This window comes from Xenopus laevis, chromosome 7S (assembly GCF_017654675.1).
Source record: "Xenopus laevis strain J_2021 chromosome 7S, Xenopus_laevis_v10.1, whole genome shotgun sequence".
In the NCBI taxonomy this organism is placed as follows: Eukaryota; Metazoa; Chordata; class Amphibia; order Anura; family Pipidae; genus Xenopus; species Xenopus laevis.
The window spans coordinates 26918151-26938626 of record NC_054384.1 but is presented as its reverse complement, the minus strand read 5'-3'; the positions used below and the strand labels follow the sequence as shown (position 1 = coordinate 26938626).

The 20476-nt window shown below is 38.1% G+C and overlaps 1 protein-coding gene across 4 annotated transcripts in view; it reads right to left on the bottom strand.

The window, feature by feature from the left end:
- Positions 1 to 20476, bottom strand: part of LOC108697469 (cartilage acidic protein 1) — a 307659-nt gene that overhangs the window by 248254 nt on the left and 38929 nt on the right. For 3 of the 4 annotated variants that reach the window (XM_041571029.1, XM_018227528.2, XM_041571031.1), the window contains exons 1-2: positions 15221 to 15359; positions 1643 to 1842 (exon numbers count right to left, since the gene is read on the bottom strand). In XM_041571029.1, coding sequence (XP_041426963.1) covers positions 1643 to 1842; positions 15221 to 15328 — 308 coding nt within the window. In that variant the 5' untranslated portion in view covers positions 15329 to 15359. Of the gene's footprint in view, positions 1 to 1642; positions 1843 to 15220; positions 15360 to 20476 lie in introns of those variants that run through there. The other variant, XM_041571030.1, reaches the window with a different exon arrangement.

Sequence of the window (20476 nt, the reverse complement as noted above, 5' to 3'; positions counted from 1 at the left end):
TATCCCCATATTTGACTACAGTGTTATATAATGAAGCCAAACTGACGTAATTATCTCTGTATGTAAGATAACTGCAAGATGACTGACATAGTGCTGGTCATCCGCTTTATGTCTGGGTTTAGTTTCCCTTTAAATAATAAGAAAAAAGCAAATACAAATAGATACATGGGTTCATCTTTTGTAAATTTATACTGTAATGAATGTGCTTTCACTGTAGAATGACAGGACAAGGGTAGAAATTATATAAATGATGGTTACCTGCCAAATGTGGCACAGAGGGGTGGTTCACCTTTTCTTTTAGTACGTTATAGAGCGGCCACTTTTCAGTTAGGTTTCATTATTTATTTTTGATTTTATTTATTATTTTTAATTATTTGCTTTTTTCTTCTGACTCTTTCCAGCTTTCAAAAGGGGGCCACTGATCCCATCTAAAAACAAATGCTCTGTAAGGCTAAAAATGTATTGTTATTGCTACTTTTTATTATGAAATTTCTATGCAGGCCTTCTCCTATTCATACTTCAGTTTCTTATTCATATCAATGCATGGTTGCTGTGGTGATTTGGATCCTAGCAACCAGACTGCTGAAATTACAAACTGGAGAGCTGCTGAATAAAAAAGCTAAATAACTCAAAAACCACAAATAATAAAAAATGAAAAACAATTGCAAATTGTCTCAGAATATCACTCTCTACATCATACTAAAGGTGAACAACCCCTTTAAAAGGGGACAGGCTGTCAAAACAAGCTGATCATTTAGCGTATAGCAAACTCTCTATGTGGAACATTTATCAAGGATAAATGGATATATTTTCAGGAATTTGCTATTGAATCAATAGAAAAATTCAACTGATTTATTTTAATATTTAACATTGTCCTAGCTTTCCAGGATATTGATCCCTCAGATCCTCCTAAGATCGACTGGTCTGAGCTAAAGAATAATGCCAACCTCTTATTCCAATGGTTTTGATCAATATTGAAAATATCAATACAATTGAAGATCAGTTGTTAAAATGTGATCAATCCACAACAACTCAGTATATTTACCGATCATTCTCAATCAGCTGTTATGTAATAGTGATTCATAATCTGCCACTAAGAATTCATGATGTGATGATGGTTAAGTAGCACTAAGCTTCATTTGTTCTCGCACAGTTCGAATAATTACATAGCTGATTAGTAAGTATGTGTTACTACTATGCAGAAAATTTTTACCAATCCATTACAAGCAGAGACACGCCCAGCAACAAATCTTCCTCGGGCAACTAATCTCCCCGAACCGCCTTCCCGCCAGCTAGAATGTAAATCGCCAGCGGGGTGGCACTCAGATAGCATTGGCTTTGCGAAGTTGTCCGAAGTTTCAACGTGAGGCCACTTCAGATGACTTCGGAAAACGAAGTGTTCAGAGTGCCATCCGCCAGCGATTTACATTTTAGCCGACGGGAAGGCAGTTCGGGGAGATTAGTCAATCGAAGAAGAAGCGACTAATCTCCCATGTCTCTGCCCTTAGTCTCAGGTGTATGAATATAATCATGGTCTTTGTCTAGCCAGCATGTGTTTTCATATTCAGTTTGGGAGACAATTTGATATATTACTTAACAATATGACAGACAAGTATTCAATTGTTTTTTTTCTCTTACTTACCCAGCCACTACCACTTCAAAGTCTCCATCACTGTCCACATCTGTGATGGCAACTCCATAGTTTAGTTGGTTTGGGTTGCTATCATAATCCTGGGGAAGAACTGTCTCGGTCACAGCTGTGAACATGGGCTCCGAGCGTTGAGCTCCTCCACAACAGATAATTATAGAAAGCAATAATGCAAGAAGCATCATCTTTGATATCTGAAACAACAACAACAAAACATATCTATCAGCTAGCTCATTAAGACAAAGGCGCCAAATAAATATATATTATTAAGAATAATAATGAGGACGATCATGCAGCAGGAAAATCAGCCCATCAATAATGGGCATGCTGTATTTGCTTTGATCGTATACCAAAACGAAATGTTCTTTTTATGCTAAGTTTATTGCACCTTTTATAAGGCAAATCACATCTAATTGTTTGCAGTTTTTGCAGTGGAACCTAGTTTAATTTGCACTGCTTATTTGTCTTGTTGTGTATAAGCATGCGTGTCAAGCAGGAGTCGGATGTAATGACATATAATACACAAAAGCCAAGAATATCTTGTAAATAATATCCTTATAAACGGTGAGTAGTGATGTCATCAGTTATAAATGGTGAGTAGTGATGTAATTTTTGTCACATGACTCACTGCATTATAATAAATAGAGTACCCCTTGTTGGAAAATATGAGGCTATTCGAAGTAACCTCGGCATTCCATGACCTGTATAAAAGCACTCGGCCTTCGAGCCCCGTGCTTTTATATGGTCATGGAACTTCTTGGTGACTTATAATATCCTTATATTTTACAATACTTTATTAACTATATAATACACAAAAGCCAAGAATATCTTCTAAATGATATCCTTATAAACGGTGAGTTCTGATGTCATTTCTGTCAAATGACTGAAACGTGTGTATTACTGTACAATACATAAAGTACCCCCAGTTGCAAAATATGAGGATATTAGAAGTTACAGAGGAGTTCCATGACCTGTATAAAAACACTCGGCCTTCAGCCTCGTGTTTTTATATGGTCATGAAACTCCTCTGTAACTTATAATATCCTTATATTTTACAACAGGGGGTACTTTATTCACTATATAATCAATAGCCTGGATTATAAAATTGCCCTTAGTTGAAAAACAAAGGAATATCATCAAATGATAAAAAAATGTGCAATGCACGGGGGTACAGTAATAAAAGACACATTTGCTACAGGTCTAGTAACCCAAAGAAGAGTGGGGAAGAGCCTGAATTAGGTTCATAATAATAATCCCATATCCATCACCCTAGCATGTGGGATAGTTTGTTGATGCATAGTCTGTAGATTTTTTTCATTGGTATACTAATTTAACACTTTCCACAGGCTCTCAAATCCCTTGGCCCAGATCAGTTGGAAGCCATAAATTCTCTGTATTTATACCCTTGAACTTACTGGTGTTGGCTTGGGATGCCAGGGGCTCACCAGAAAATGTTAGACCAAAGGCCCACTTTCCACATTAATTTTCCACCTCTCCTCACCTTTATTCTCCTAGTCTCTTGTCCTTATCATACTTCTCTACTATCATGCTATCATCTAGCATGTGCTCCATTACTCCTCTCTACACAAAAGATAAATGATGAAGCTATAGGCACAATGTAGGTACAGTAGGGGGTCCCTTTAGTATAGGGTTCCTTAGCACCATGTATGCACCAGTGCAGGCAGGGCTTCCACCTTTGAATTTTGGACTGTCCTAAAGGAAGATAAGAGGGTTACATGGGTGGGCTGGAATGCTGATGTTTAGAATAGAGTTGCTTGATGTCGGGGGTGAAGTTATGAAAAGGGGCCCATGGCTGGTAGACTTCTTGAGTTTTGAACCGCACAGCTTGTGTAAAAACCAAAATGTTCAGTTCAAAACCTGGACAGGTGACAACCCTAGGTTAAATACATAGTTACATAGTTTAATCGTGTTGAAAAAAGACAAACGGGGGAATGTAATAAAAGTCAGCAACGGAAAAACTATTTGCAATGTGAAAAGTTATGCCTTTGCGTGAACAACTTTTGCTTTGCGCGAATTTAATATAGCTTTTGCGAACCTGGAAAATGTTTAGCAACCACTTCCGAAGACCCTTTTCAGATTTTATAGTTTGCGCCAGTGCGCAGTAAATGTAATAAAGCTTCTTACTGAAAAAGTCGCTATGTTTGCTCCAAAAGATGACGACACCTTCAAGCACTTGTTAAGAGTGCGCAATTAAAATTTGCAATGCAATAACAGTTTAAGGAACAATATTACATTGCGAGATGTGGATTTTTATTCTTATTGGTGTGAATTGTTTTGCTCTTTGCGACTTTTATTACATTCCCCCGATAGTCCATCAAGTTCAATCCCTCCAAATGAAAACCCAGCATCCATACACACCCCCCTCTATACCTCCCCATAAATGATATATACCCATATCTATACTAACTATACCCATACCTATACTATACTAGGTGATGGCAGTTAAATGTGTGGCAGGGTACAAAGAGGGGGAAAATATAGAGGTTTGTGCACTTTGCACCCTCTCCTGTGCATTTATGGTCCCTAAAACTAAGAATAACCTGCCGATTTAAAGCCGATTCTAATAAAGCATAATTTCAGTTTAGTGGTAAGTATAACAATTTCAAATAAAAGCTAGTAGCATCATACTGCTGAGTAGCCAAGGCTCCTGTCACAGCAAGTTTCCCATTACAGATAGAAAGCAGTGTTATGTGTCATTTCAGCATTAAATGAAAATCTGTGTTTCTACATTCTGTACAAGTTCTTCCCTGTGATCTTCCTTAGTGATCCGTGCTGGAACTGAAACCGCTGAGTATTGGCCCTGATGTGACATTCCGAAAGCAAAGAGAAAAAGTACTTGTCTAGAGCTGCCATTAGCAAATCAAACAGACGTTGCTTGTCAAGCTGAATAGAATGTACACACAAAGAGGGCACACTACTGTGAATATGTTTAAATAAATGCTTCATTAAAAAACAAAACTGAACACAAAGCTATTTGAAGAATACGGTATTAAAAAAAACCCAACAGACTCCTGTTGGAGAGTCCTCTGTGCTAGTCCCAGTGGCTTATTTCACTATAAAGGGAAAGACACGTTTTCTACTTAGGCACCGACGAGATGGGGTATATAGGGGCAAATTACTTTGCCGATTTACGGGCGCAGGTGTAACTTCACTAGCGAAGGAGGTAGACTCTGCAACTTTGCTTTGCTTGCCGAATTAACGTTAGCGAAACTTCGCCATCGTTCGGCGCCCTGGACGCAACTTCGCATTTTAGTGAATTAGCGTTGTCCTGGCGAATTTTCGCCTGCCGGTTAGTGAATTTGCCCCATAGAGTTTTCTTTTCAAAAACGATTTTTTAAAGCCTTCTGGCAAAAAATATATTTTAATATATAATAATATTTTTTTAGTGTATATCAAGTTTCCCACCTAATCCAGATTCCTGTAGGTAATGTTTTTCCTGTTCCCTCAGACCAGGCTGCCTGCCCCCCAATACTGCTAGTATTGGAAAGTAGGGATCCATATTGGGAACTACTCAGTCAGGAAATTTCACAGCATTTTGATTTTCTTTGCCCAGTTCCCAGTGAGCCTCCCTTACTGGTACAAGCTGAATTCAAAGGGCCCCCGTGGGCTGCCGAAATATAAAGTGAAAAGCAGCACTCTTAGTACCTGTGGTTTATCACTGCCATAGGATTCCATTCCCTGTCACCCCCTAGCTGCAAATCCCACCATACTAACCATTTTCATGTTGAAAGTTCTAGTCTAGAACTTTCATGGTGATCATTTTAAAGCAATATTGTTCAACAATACTTTTACTCAATTCTCCAGAATCAGTGTAATGGATAACAGCAAGAGGCAGAACTAAGAATGTATTCCGCATTCTCAACTACTCTTGCATCTATAATTCACTTTTTGATCAGTATAATTCTCATTTTTACATACCTCCCAACATTTTGGAAACAGAAAGAGGGACAAAAAGATTTCTTTTGTTTGGCCATGCCCATTTTGGGACCACGCCCCCTAATTACCATGTCCATTTTACAAAATCTGGTAGGTTATGAAAGTTTGAACACATTTCTATGGTTTTTATATGTTATTACAGTTTTGCTAATGATGGTGAATTGCCCTTTAAGCTGTGAGTTTTCGTTCTTATCTTATCTAAAACTGTTACAAAAGTATCTTAATTATGCGTTCTGGGATCTCTGCCAAGAGCCAGTTAAGTTAAAAACCTTGTATCTTTTTCTGGCTGTTCAGTGCAGCAGATCAAAGAGAAATTCGAGAAATTCGAGAAATATCAGTACAAATCTGGGATTGCGGGTTCACCTTTAAATTTAAGTTTTTAGTATGATGTGCTATTCTTTGACAATTTGCAGATGGTTTTAATTTTTAAATTTTTTTTTTTTTAGTTATTTAGCTTTTTATTCGAAGCTCTCGTGTCTGCAATTTCAGCAATCTGGTTGCTAGGATCCAAATTACACAAGCAACCATGCATTTATATGAATAAGAGACTGAAATATGATTAGGAGAGACCATGAATAAAAAGATTATAGGTAAATAGAGTACAGATATGGGATCTGTTATCCAGAATGCTTGGGACCTGGAGGTTTCTAGATAACGGGTCTTTCCATAATTTGGATCTTCATGTCTTAAGTCTACTAAAAAAATCATGTAAACATTAAACAAGCCCAATAGGCTGGTTTTGCCTCCAATAAGGATTAATTATATCTTAGTTGGGATCAAGTACAAGGTACTGTTTTATTATTGCAGAGAAAAAGGAAATTTAAAAAAAAATGGATTATTTGTTAATACTGGAGTCTATGGGAGATGGCCTTTCTGTAATTCGGAACTTTCTGTATAACGGGTTTTACAAATAACAGATCCCATATCTGTACTAAAAAGTAGCAATAACTATAAATCTGTAGCTTTACAGAACATTTATTTTTAGAAATAGGCCAGTGACCCCAATTTGAAAGCTGGAAGCAGAAGAAAAAGGCAAATAATTCAAAAACTATAAAAAAAAAAAAAAAAAGAAACCATTTTAAAGTTGCTTAGAATTACCCATTCTATAACATACTAAATGTTCATTTAAAGCTGAACCACCACAAAAAAATCAATTATTTGCTGAAAATTGACTGATCTTCCCATAATTCGGAGCATTCTGGATATTGGATTTCTGGATAAGATATACCATACTTATATATACGTTGCTGGAATGTAATAATATAGTATAAATTGGCCATTTTCTGTCACAGGGCTCAGTGGCACCATGGATGCTGTGAGAGCTTACAGTAAACTTACAGTAAGCCCTGTTACTCAGTGGGTACATTCCCTGCCAATATATAACTGCATCTTTGCTGGGTTTTTTTTTTTTTGGATATTGGATAAAATGACTGACTTATTACAGTATTGTCATACTAAGCATAACAGTACTCTCTGGGTCCTGCACTATAATTTATGGCTCTGTCTGCAGAGTCATAACTTGTTGAGCTGACACACTCTCTAGTGCACCTTCCTGAACATAATTAGAGACGACACTGCTAACTAGTGTTTGGCAACTATGGAGAATTTTATGCAAACTGTGACTTTTATTTAACAGAAAAAAGCCACAGACCAGTTCTTTTAAGAAATAGTATAGTTTAAAAAAAAACTACAACTGGCTACTTTGACCATCGAATTGGCTACTTCGACCACGACTTCAAATCGAACGTTTCAAACTAAAAATAGTCTCTTTAAAAAAAACTTTGACCCCCTACTTCGCCACCTAAAACCTACCGAAGTGCAATGTTATCCTTTTTTTTGGTCAAAGAAAAATCGTTCGATCGATGGATTTTTCGTTCGTTTGATCAAACTATTTGCGCTAAATCCTTCGACTCCGATATTCGAAGTTGAAGGATTTACATTTGACAGTTGAATATCGAGGGTTAATTAACCCTCGATATTCGACCCTAGGTAAATCTGCCCCTGTAGTGTTCACTTACATTACACAGAACAGTGATGGGTGAATTTGTCCCGTAACGCGAATTTTGATGCCCGCATAAATTTTGATGCCCGCATCAATTCTCACGCTCGTGTCAATTTTAATGCGTAACAGTTTTGACAAGATCGACTTTTCCACGCGCAGCGGAAATTTTTTTATGCTGCCCAAATTTCGCTGCATTTTCACACTAGCGAAACGCGGAAATTCACTGTGAATTCACGCCTGCCGAATTAATTCGCCCATCATTTATTGTAGGCTCTCATTAAACAGTTGCAGACCTACAGGAGGCCAAATGGCCATGCATGTGTTTGGGGCAGACTGGGGCAAAACTCATCTTAAATAGGCTTGGCATGGATCATACAAGTATGAGACCTGTTATCCAGAATGTTTGGGAAATGGGGATTATGGATAATGGATCTTTATGTAATTTGGATCTTAATACCTTAATTCTACTAGAAAATCATGTTAACATTAAATAAATCCAATAGGCTGGTTCTGCTTCCAATAAGGATTAATAATATCCTAGTTTGGATCAAGTACAGCTACAGTTTTAGTATTACAGAGAAAAAGGAAATCATTTTCATTTTCAAACATTTTGATTATTTGTATAAAATGGAGTCTATGGGAGATGGCCTTTCCGTAATTCTGAGCTTTTGGATAACGGATACCATGCCTGTATAACATAATGTTTGTTTTGGATGCACAAAAAGATTTATATATTCAAGGAATATAATTATGTACAGGTATAGTATCCATTATCCGGATACCCAGTATCCAGACAGTTCTGAATTACAGGATGGCCATCTCCCATAGACTCCATATAAAGCATTTAATTCTCAATTTTTTTCAATTATTCCCTTTTTCTCAGTAATAAAACAGTGCCCTGTATTTGTTTCCAACTAATATATAATAATTTCTTAACGTAGCCCAAACAATCCTATTGGGTTTAATATTTTATTTACATTTTAGTTGACTTTTCGGAACGAAGAATCAAATTATCAAAAGACCCCTTAGGCAGAAAATCCTGAGTCCCGAGCATTCTGGATATTAGATCCCATACCTGTATACAACTCTTAGTAGTGCACAGGTGGGAAATGTCTGAAGATGAGAGAACGAATAAGGCAACATCATATGTTGTTCCACCCCGCGCATGTGCAATGCCGATTCTGAAGGAAATATTATGCCACCCCGCCCCCTTCCTCGCCGGCTTACCTATCGGGAAGGGAAGGTAGGAACACTAGTGCGAAGAGCGCAATTGTGCTCTCTCACACTAGTTAAGCCGAATTTCTGGTTAAAAAATTAGAAATTCAGCTCTTTTAAGTGCAAGCGCGTATGCGCATGTGCACAATCGCGTGCATGGCAGGAAAAGCTACAGACGTGCAGGGTGCGGATCTGGGCTAGCGGAGCCAACAACAGCCGGGGGCCCATCGGGTTTTTTCCTGGTGTCCCGCAGGCCCAGTCCGACCCTGGTCCAGGTTAAAATTTGCATGAATAAATGGGAGGGCATAGGGGTGCCCGCTATGTAAATCCGGCACCTGTAATATATTTATGAGCCACAGCAAACAATGCAAATGGGAAAAAAAATGTTTAGTGACTCTTTAAAAGGGCATCAATGCAAACTTCAGGGTATTGGATTCCTAACACCTGTAACTAGTGCTTATTGGAATTCTGAATTTCCTTTATATCTCCTCCTCTCTTGCCATGAATACAAAGCCCTAGGAAGTATTTTTTTTTTCCCGCAATCAGCAAATTCTCTGGCAGTCCTACAACCAGTAATGTACTGTATATGAGGCATCAGGTGAGTCTCCGTATCTATGCCGAATGCCCGAATGCCTAATGAATGCAGACCTTACAGAACCGTTGCCTGGGTTTGCGAAGCAGCCAATCTGACAGTCTCAGCAGAAAGTGCTGCGACCCTCTGCACCTCTCTAAACCCACTATTTCTTTCTATAGAGAACCAGCTGCATTTAATAATTCTTATCGCTTGTGCACTTATCTCGACATGGCACAAAATCATTGCAAGGAGAACTTTAGCCAATATATCACTGCAGTTTTCTGGGCTGTGTTGTAGCTACAAAAGGTAGCCAAAAAGAAAACACCCATTGGGCATCTGAGTCTTACAACACCAAAGCAATTAAGGCAAAGTGGCTATATCAAGTGAGCATACATGCATATCTCAGATACTATAACTGACTTTTCTAGCCTGTTGCAAAGCCGAGATCTTATTCCACAACCAGTAATGGCAGAGCATTTAATGTTTCATGCCTGGGTTCCCGTAATCATACCTCTCAGTAGAATTCACTCACTAAAAAGAGACACCATGTTGTTCGATGCAGATATTTTAGGGAAAAATATAAAATACATGCGGAAGGCAAGGCATGCTTATTTGCCTGGAACAATAAAGACTGGAGGATAATCAGGTAAAAAATACAGTTCTGATTTTAAAGAGACATTAGCCATTTCACACTTTTTTGTGCAGCAAATACACTTTATTATATTTCGCACACACACACATATAGTAGCACCATTTATTTTACACCCTTTTTTTAACCAATTTCTCAGCGATACTTAATAATAAATATGCCCCTTAGAGTGACTTCCACCGGAAGCAATGTAAAATAATGGTGTTTACATGGCTAAATTACACAAACCTTGATAAAATCGCCATTTATTTTACACAGCTTATTACACCGTTTTTTCAGTGCATTTTGTTTTACACATAATAAATGTACATCACTGTAAGGACAAAAGTATACGGACACCCCTCTGGAATTGGCTACTTACGCCACATCCATCATTGCCAAAAAAGCTGCTGCTCCTTCAAACAATTATATCATTGACAATTCTGTGTTTCCTATAACATGGTGAAAAGTCCATCAAAGTCCATAAAAATCTGCAGAGTGGCAAAATTCGGAGAACACTGATCCCAACCCAAACAGGTAGCCTATAACTATAGATTAATACTTCCCAATGAAATATCAAGAACAACCACCCAACCAAACAGCAAGAGCTTCCCAGTCCATTCCTACCCATAATAACAAACCAACAATAGGGAAGAGGGTATATAACAATCCCTGCTCTGCTCCCCACCTGATTGGCAGAGGCAAGGTTGTTTCAATCCCCATCATAAGCACCATAAAGTCCTGCTGCAAAGGGCAGTGGTGTCCTTTTATTTTGAACACTTTAGTTTACATCTACTCTGTAGATGTCTAATTTTCCATTGTGTGGTTTTTTTCTGTAGCAGACCAAGTATTAGTAGTCCAATGCCTGCAATGCATTCCATGTACAAGTGTAGTATCCGCAGAAATGAATATAATGAAGAAAGCCAGCCGATGAAAGTGAAAACTGAGTTATTGTCCCCCAAAAATGAACACATCTAAAATTCAGTTCTGTGCAACTTCAGAGCCTCACGTTCAAGTACTCCTTTATATTACCATTATTGTCTTAAACAGGATATGAAGGATGCGTAGAGTGAAAAGCTTCACTGCGGGTGCCTCCTATCAGTATGCCGTCTCCTGTAACTATTCTGGCTTATGATATAGTTGGACAAGCAGGGAAACATAAAAAGCTGTAATGGAGCAGCAGAGACAAAAGATGCTCTGAATAAAAGGGATACGGGGACAGATAGAATGATTGTGAGATGTTGATAGCAAAGCCAAATAATAAAAGACACAATAAGATAAGGCTAAAGAAAAATGAAGGAGGCATAACAATAAGACACAAAGGTAATGCTTGACAAACTAATACACATGAATGAGGATGAAACTAAACTGCTAGCAGGGACCACTGAATGGCACAGAAGGAACAGGGAGGGGATATGTATACTGGAGGTGCCATGCCGTAGGAGGCCTTTGTCCCACGTTCCCACAATACTATCAAGGCTTCATTTTTGGAAGTTATAATAATTTATGACATCAGTCCACTCATTGATGTAAAAATCCACAAGTGTCAAAATTGACAGCAACCAGATGTTTGTTTTCATCACTCTAAGGATGACCCACAGGGCAATATCAGGGTGTTCTGTCCGCCATGTTAATTGGAGAATCGCTGCTACGGTGGCCAACTTTTGCCCATGGCAATCCCGGTGTGGAGTAGAGTGGAGAAGGGACTGGGAAACTATGTAAGGGGCAGGAGTATAAGAAGCTTTGATGTAGATACTAGATTGGTGCAATACCCCCCAGGTGGAAACCCTAATCAATCTCTTTGAGGTATTACAGGGAGTAATGGAGAGAGATTTTGAGTTAATAATCCGTTTATAATTCTCAGTCATTTCTAATTTACTCAATTTACTTTTCAATATCTCCATTTATCTTTCTACATGAAGGTGCTGGAGTCAGATTTTGATAAGTTAAATACTTAATTGATATGTGCTCCCTTTGCCTTGATAATGTATTAGAGCCATTTGAAGTATAGTAAAACAAAATCCACTGGAGATCATGCAAGTACAGCTTCTGTCTAGTATAGAGATGCATAGCCCTACATGTTTCAGACCTCACGGGTCCTTCCTCTAATGCAGGTCCGAAACATGTAGGGCTATGCCTCTCTAAATAAACTACAAAGTAGCTGTACATGCATGATCTCCATTGGATTTTGTTCTAATATACTTCAAATGGTTAAGTGGATTTGGTGAACCCCACCACTGTGCACTTCATACTTTTTTTACGTTAGCAGCATCAAACCATATATGATTGTAAATTTATTAGATCCCATTTTCTTTCAAAATAACCAACTCCAGCATCAAGCTGTATGGAGAAAGGCAGATTTGTGAGAAGGGGAGGGGGGAGTGAATAGTAACTTGATTATTTCAGAAATGTTACAGAATTTTTAACTGATTATATGAAAAAAATATTTAATTCCATAGGATAAACTTATACAGGTATGGGACCTGTTATCAAGAATGCTCAGGACCTGGAGCTTTCTGGATAAGGGATCTTTCCGTAATTTGGATCTCAAAATCTTAAGTCTAAGTGAAAATAATTTAAATAATAATTAAACCTAATGGGATCGTTTTGCCTTCAATAAGGATTAATTATATCTTAGTTGGGATCAAGTACAAGGTACTGTTTTATTACTACAGAGAAAAAACAAAATACTTTTTAAAAATTTGAATTATTTTATTATAATGGAGTCTATAGGCGATGGCCTTCCCGTAATTTGCAGCTTTATGGATAATGGGTTTCCAGATTTCCCATACCTGTATTACATTTTCATTTCTGCAATAGTTTCCCTTTAATTGTTGATTGCGTTGTTTTGGGTTATGATGCAAATTTCAGAGAGTGATGTAATAATATCCAAATCAATACGCTGAAATGTATTACCTCTTGTGCAAATTTACTCCAGTTCAGTAAAACACAGCGACCAATCAAGCATTTGCTTTCATGATTTTAGGCGAAATAGGCCAATCAATGCTGACTGCTCATTGGTTGTTATGGTTTACGGCACTGCAGACTTGTTATTAAAAGAGGACCCAAGAGATTAGGTGGCTTCTGCAAAGCCCTGATATATAATGTGGAAATTACCATTCCAAAAGGAGAATTATGAAATTAGAGCAAAGTGGTAAAGCTAAAATACTGGAAATGTTGCCTTTTTTTCTCTGTAAAGTGGGTTGTTAAATAACACATCACGTTTAGAGATGACATATAAACAGATCCTTTTTCATATTGCAGAATGTACGGTGAGACTCATTTGAAACTTGCTCAAGACAATTATGGGAATAATGATATGGAAGGAATAAATAGAAATCATAACAGAGAGGAAATAATGACATGCATTCTGCTTGTGGTGTGTAGTGAGATCTTTATATTTCCCTCATAAAGAAACTATTCAAAGAAAGGGAGAATTTTAAATGGTTGTACTTTTATTTGAGTTTATAATAAGGGAGGATGTCCCTTTACCATGTCTACAAGACAGCAGTCTTCTTAGCTAGACATACAGTACTATTGAAATGACAACTATCAGAGACTTCAACCTGAACTAAACCTGTTTAGATGCACTTATGACTGGCACTTGTTCCCCTGCGTCAGTAGGTGCACTTAGTTGTGATTTGAAAAAGGAGTGATGGATGAACAGGTGGTGAGTACAACTATAGGGAAGTGTGAGTAGTGCCTTCTGATGCAAAAACCGTTAATGCCATCAATTCTGGCAACCAGTGTGCATTTTTGGGTGGCCCCAAGTGCCCTTAATGTGGCTGCAGTTGCAGATGAGCTCTCCTGACTTTCTGCATAAAGCAACAGTTCAAGGTTGGACAAGCACAAGTCACGTACTATGTGCAGGTAGGGTTGACAAATTTCAGAATGTGTTTTTACTGGCTGGGCTGTGAATAATGAATGGTCGGTGACATGCCAGTCAGTAATGTGTGGCAGGGTGGGGTGACAACAGTATGGTACAATGATGTCAAGGATACCCTGGAAGGATTCCATATAAAAACAAGAGGTACAAATGGGGCACATTGGACCTTAAATGAGTGGGCATGGGGCTAATGGAGGGTACTGTAATACTGGCCCTGGCTTGGCAGATGTTTTACCAGAAATGTCCCGGCAAGGTAGCAAACCTATGTGAAGTGTAAGGTGCACAGTGCAAAAATAGAGCACAATCTGCCATATTTGCACCCTACACCGATCTCTGTGGTCCATGGTACAATGCAGAGACCTGTATTCCCCCTATACATACAGTGCTGCCTGTGTTTCACATGTATTCATGGAGACAGAGGGGGCTCACAGGTGTAACCTCTACTGTCCTCCTTTAAAGAAGCAGTGTCTGCAAATAACATTTACCTGTACAGGGGGTAAAAATTTGATTTATTCCTGCCTAGTTAGTTACTAAATGGCTCCTTAGGCCCATAGGAATGAGTTGTTTAAAAGAAGAGCAAAAACATCCACCAAGTGAACAGTTATATCATGTCCCAGCACTGAGCGGCTGTGTAGCTAATATTGTCCAATAGTGTGCGTCTACACAGACAGACTGAAAGGAACAGTTCCAGCATTACTAACAGTAGTAAGTACTCATCCATCAGTGGAGAAATAATTAAGACTCCACACAGCTTCACACCGTGCTCCTTCTAGAACTGCACCAACGCAAAACAGTAAATAAATCAATTAAGAGAAAAGCTGATTCAGATTTCCCTTGTACAATAAAGCTCAATTATTCCGGAAAAGGTAATTATCAATCAGAGGCATTGATCCATCAGTAATTTATTAGTTCATTAGCTAGAAATTAGACATTTAATGGTGCAGTTCTACTTATGAAGCCATTAGGTGGAGCTCTTCTGTTTTCTATAGTTTCTGATCAATTATAAACCAGATAAACCTATTCAATAAAATCAGTGATTTTATTTGTGTTTTGGATAGTGACCTTCAGAAAGACAAAATATTTCCTCACTTAAATTAGCTTCTTTTTTTTTTAAGAAAGCCAGTTGTGTCTTTTTAAGCTCGGTGCAAGGTTTCCTGGGTAGAAAATGCATATTATCGTTGTTCACTTATTGCTTATATTGCGATTGTTTGCTTGAATTTTCTCTGTCTTGATGGATTATGGTACAATGAGAAAAAAATTCACTGTGTGGCTCCATTTTCTATCATTATTTCATATTTAGTTGATCTCACCAAGTCCAAATGAAAAGGCATTGCAATCAGAGGCCGTGAAAAGCTCCCATGAGCGTGAGCCCTTCGTCTCAGATTTTGAGATGCAGCCTGGGTCTGTTCAGGTCTCATCAACGTTATACTGGCAACATGATCCTGCAGCGAGAAACTGAGATTGGGCCATATATCACATATGCAAAGCAGTTTCTGTTGCTGCGATAAGATTCTTGTATAGCTGGCAATGCCAGTCTCCCACTGCAGCAGGCAGAAAGCAGACAAGGTAAAACTGCAAGCTGTAGGTATATATTCCGATCGCAGCCTGATTCTGTCACCCAGTCTCCTTCTACAGCATATGGATAATACAATTATCAAGTTTGCCCTAGTCTAGTAACCCATACGTTCATTATTCTAATTGGTCTAGCCCAATATAAACTAAATGCTCAGCTACAGTAGTTGAGGCAAAAATGTGCCAAAGTATATGGGTATATAAAGGATGGTGAATCAACAACAAGCTTGAAACTGTAAAATATTTTACAGGGGATTGTGATATCTGAATGTTATTAGAGACAGAGCACCCAAGGTGGTGTACAATGAAATAAAGACCACACTGCTAGTTCCATTTATAAGGAATAAGCTACTATAAGTCTATTATATTTATATGTTAGCAACAATGTCTGTTTACTCTATATCAGGTGTTGGCACACATAACAAAAATGTGCTTCTATTCATCATCCCTGGAAGTAATAAATTGCAACTTTTAATCACCCAAATTATACTGTAAGCAGCATGGGGCAATGATAAATGATCTACAGATGAGCGTGCTGAAATTGAATGCACGTTGCTTTCCTAATACACACCTTGCCAAGAATCAGGAGACACGCATTACTTAAATATTTGTTACCTGAGCGGCTCACTTGAATATATTCACAACAATACAACATCATTTATAATGATTTGCCATTTTATTTGGAGCCTCTGGCCCGCTACCTGGTTTTAATCTGCATCACAACAACCCAGAGGTTATCTTGAAATTACAGTTCAGAAACATCTAACAGCAACTCCCACTCATAGCTCTCTGTATAGAATAACCAATGCACATATTTTTCACTGTAATTCATCCTACTTATTTTTCCCTTTAATGCCTACAAATTGCTACTAAAGAATCAAATGAATGCAAAGCACTTTCTTCTCCTTCAATTTCCAAAGCAGAAAAAGAAGAATTACAAATATCCATGCTCATTTAATAATATTATGTACACAACAGTAACCCATGGTAACCAATTAACTATTTTATTTGTTTTTTTTAATAAGTTACAATAGACAGATTTTTTGATTAGTTACTATGAGTAACTGCTAGAAATTCGAATACAGGTATGGGACCTGTTATCCAGAATGCTCGTGACCTGGGGTTTTCCGGATAACGGTTCTTTCAGTAATTTGGATCTTCATACCTTAAGTCTACTAGAAAATCATTTAAACATTAAATAAACGCAATAGGCGGGTTTTGTTTCCAATAAGGATTACTTATAGCTTAGTTGGGATCAAGTACAAGCTACTGTTTTTTATTATTACAGAGAAAAAGGAAATCCAAAAATTTGGATTATTTGGATAAAGTGGAGTCTATGGGAGACAGCCATTCCGTAATTCTGAGCTTTCTGGTTTTCGGGTTTCCGGATAAGGGATCCTATACCTGTACTTCTGTGAGTTTGAAGGGCATGAATCAAGTGACAATTCAAGAGAAATACTATGTTGTCATAGCTTTTAATGGATATTTGTGCCTATGTCTACAGTACTTGTTGCTACCATACTAAAGGCAGCATGAAGTATTCACTTTCACACATTATGGAAAGAAACCAGAATACCCAGAGGAACTCCACATAAGTACAACAAGAACTCTGATAGCATCTTGGCTGGAATCAAACCCAGGACTCCAGCTCTGCAAGGCTAACCCAATTCAATAGATGCATTCTATCAATACCCTGAGGGATTGCAAAAAAAAAATCTGTCAAGCAATATCTTATCCACAAAAAAAAAAACAACAATCGAATATTGAAGTTTATAATGACTGATCATATAACATAATCAATAAAAAGCATGGTAGGATATATAGAGGAATTTAACAGAAACATATGAAGGCAGAAGTCCCTGGCCAAAATCTTTTATGCAGAAAACGAATTTTAATGTACAATGACATTGGAGTAGTGAAAATTAAAAGAAACATGCCGAGTGTAAGTGCATGGGGAATTTAGGACTACACCAGACGGCTGCCTGATTCACACAATGGTTCTGCAGTGCATGAAGTTATTTAAAATGGTACAAACCACCACCTTTATTATATTAGCAGGCCATATAATTTTCCATAGTATTTCAGAGGAGCCTATATGAATAATTTATAAATGGTGGGAATTGGATAGCTAGAGCAGTTTTGCCATTTATCACAATGTATGCCAATGAATCTAGTAAAATACAATGTGCATAACAAATGTATCTATAATCTTCAATTTTAAAACTGTCTAATGTTGTTCTTTAATTGCACCTCATTTTCCTTGTTTCACTTTGAAGCCAAGCCTTTTAACAGCATATATGGTGCATGAGCTCTTTTTATATACGAACAGGCCTGGATTTGTGGCAAGGCCACAAAGGCCCGGGCCTAGGGCGGCAGAAAATCAGGGATGGAATGCCACGCAGCCGCAATAAGTTAAATGCGCATATTCAAGGTTAGCGCATGCACATATTCGTGCACGCACAACCGGGGAGGGGACGTGTGTGGGGAGGGTGACGGGAAAGCCAAAGAGAGACACTGATGGGAAGGGGATGCAGAAGGGGTGGCAGATGCGGACGGGGTGGGGCAATGAGCGGCGACAGCCTAAGGGCGCCCTGTTTGGAAACACGGGCCTGCATATGAACTCTTTCCATTCTCGGGTTAAATATGTTTTGAGCACAACTACCTACAAACAACGCATCCTTAATTGTCTTACAGAATTAGTACGGCGTTACATTTTATGGCACCTTTCTTCGCAAATTATGGGAAAACTTACTCTGAAATGGAGCGTTCCATTTGCCTGCTCATGCCCTTGGGCTTTCATCCATGTTAGTCTGGCTTTTTGTAATGGCTAACCTTCCACCAAAAATCTTGAGACAAGCCTGGCCACTTACTATTTAGACAAAAACTCCAATCTAAACCAGTACTACAGGTATATATGATCTGTTATGCCTATTAGCCATTCATAATGATGATCTGATGGCCGCAGTTGTGCTGCTTAGAAGGAATTTTCGGATATGTGCTCCCCTGCCTGAAAGCGTGAAAACTGCTGGTGTCTGTTTCTTATAAAAGCTTCTGTCGACAACAGAAAAGCAGTTTTCCTACACTGGGGCAGTGGAGCAGCAGCCAAAAATTCCTCTTAAAGGGGACCCGTCACCCAAAAAAAATATTCCAAGTCCTATTTTACCATGTTAGTCAAGCAAATGAACTTTACTTGCACTGTATAAATTATTTAAATTATTTAAATCTTGTATCCTTCAGTCTGGGAACTGGGAATAATTGTAGCAAGCAGGCAGGAGGCTTTTTGTGGACATTGTTATTAACACAAGCCTTGCATCATCTCAGAATCTTGTTTGTGCACCAGAATGTGGCACCTAATGTCCATTCCCATGCACTGGTTACACAATTAAAAGAGAAGGGGGGGGAATTTGTGGAGAGCAGTGACATGTAGGAAGTGCTGAATGGAAAGTGAAAGTAATTGCTTGCCCCGCCTCTATGCCTAAGGCATAGAGGAAGGGCAGGCAATATTTGATTGACAACTGGGATTTTTAAATGAGTTTACAACAGCTATGAACGCTTTAATGAAAAAAGATTTTTGATTTCATGTTTAATTTGAAAAGGACTTTTATTATACAGCTTTTTATGTCTGTGTGACAGGTCCACTTTAAGCAGCACAGCCAGAGGTAGGTCAGAAGGAGAAACAGGGCAAACTTTAGCCTTTTTATTTCTGAAATGGAGCAAAATTTAAAGTAAATAAATTAGTTAAATCTTTATTTTTGTGCGCAGAACCCAAAAGTTATTTTTTTTTTAACCAATGAGCATGTTACATTAATGGAACTCAGAAAACATCTGATTGGTTGCTGCAGGTTTTGAATTACATCCACACTTATGCCTTGTATTCTAAATCTCTTAGTACACTTGCTCCCATAAGACTTAATGCAGAATTGGATCTGGCATAATTCTATTGATTATAGATTATGCACTGTATCTATTGTATACATTTCATATGTTTGTTTTATTGCCATAAGGAGGCACTGAGTTTTAGCATATATAGGAATCTGTCAAGATGCTTTGAGGATGTAAGCAATGACCCATAAACCATTTTTTTTATAATTATTGACATTATTATATCCATGCTGTCAGTAGTTATTTGTCTATATGTTTTATTTGAAATAAGCTGTTTAAAGGAAAACTATATCCCCAAAATTAATATTTAAGCAACATTTTATATCAAATGAAGTGACATATTAAAGAATCTTACCAACTGGAATATATATTTAAGTAAATATTGCCCTTTTACATCTCTTTCCATGAACCACCATTTCGTGATGGTCTGTGTGCTGTCTCGGAGATCACCTGACCAGAAATACTGCAGCTCTAACTGTAACAGGAAGAAGTATGGAAGCAAAAGACAGAACTTTGTCTGTTAAAGGAAAACTATACCCCCAAAATGAATACTTAAGCAACAGATTTCAAACTTATATATCAAACTGAATGACATATTAAAGAATCTTACCAAACTGGAATATATATTTACATAAATATTGCCCTTTTACATCTCTTGCCTTGAACCACCATTTCATGACTCTATCTGTGCTGCCTCAGAGATCACCTGACCAGAAATACTACAACACTAAGGGGCACATTTACAAAGCTCGAGTGAAGGATTCGAATTAAAAAAGCTTCGAATTTCGAAGTGTTTTTTGGGCTACTTCGACCATCGAATGGGCTACTTCGACCTTCGACTACGAATCGAAGGATTCGAACTAAAAATCGTTCGACTATTCGACCATTCGATAATCGAAGTACTGTCTCTTTAAGAAAAACTTCGACCCCCTACTTCGGCAGCTAAAAGCTACCGAAGTCAATGTTAGCCTATGGGGAAGGTCCCCATAGGCTTGCCTGAGATTTTTTGATCGTTCGATCGCAGGATTTGCGCTAAATCGTTCGACTTCGATATTCGAAGTCAAACGATTTTAGTTCCTAGTCGAATATCGAGGGTTAATTAACCCTCGATA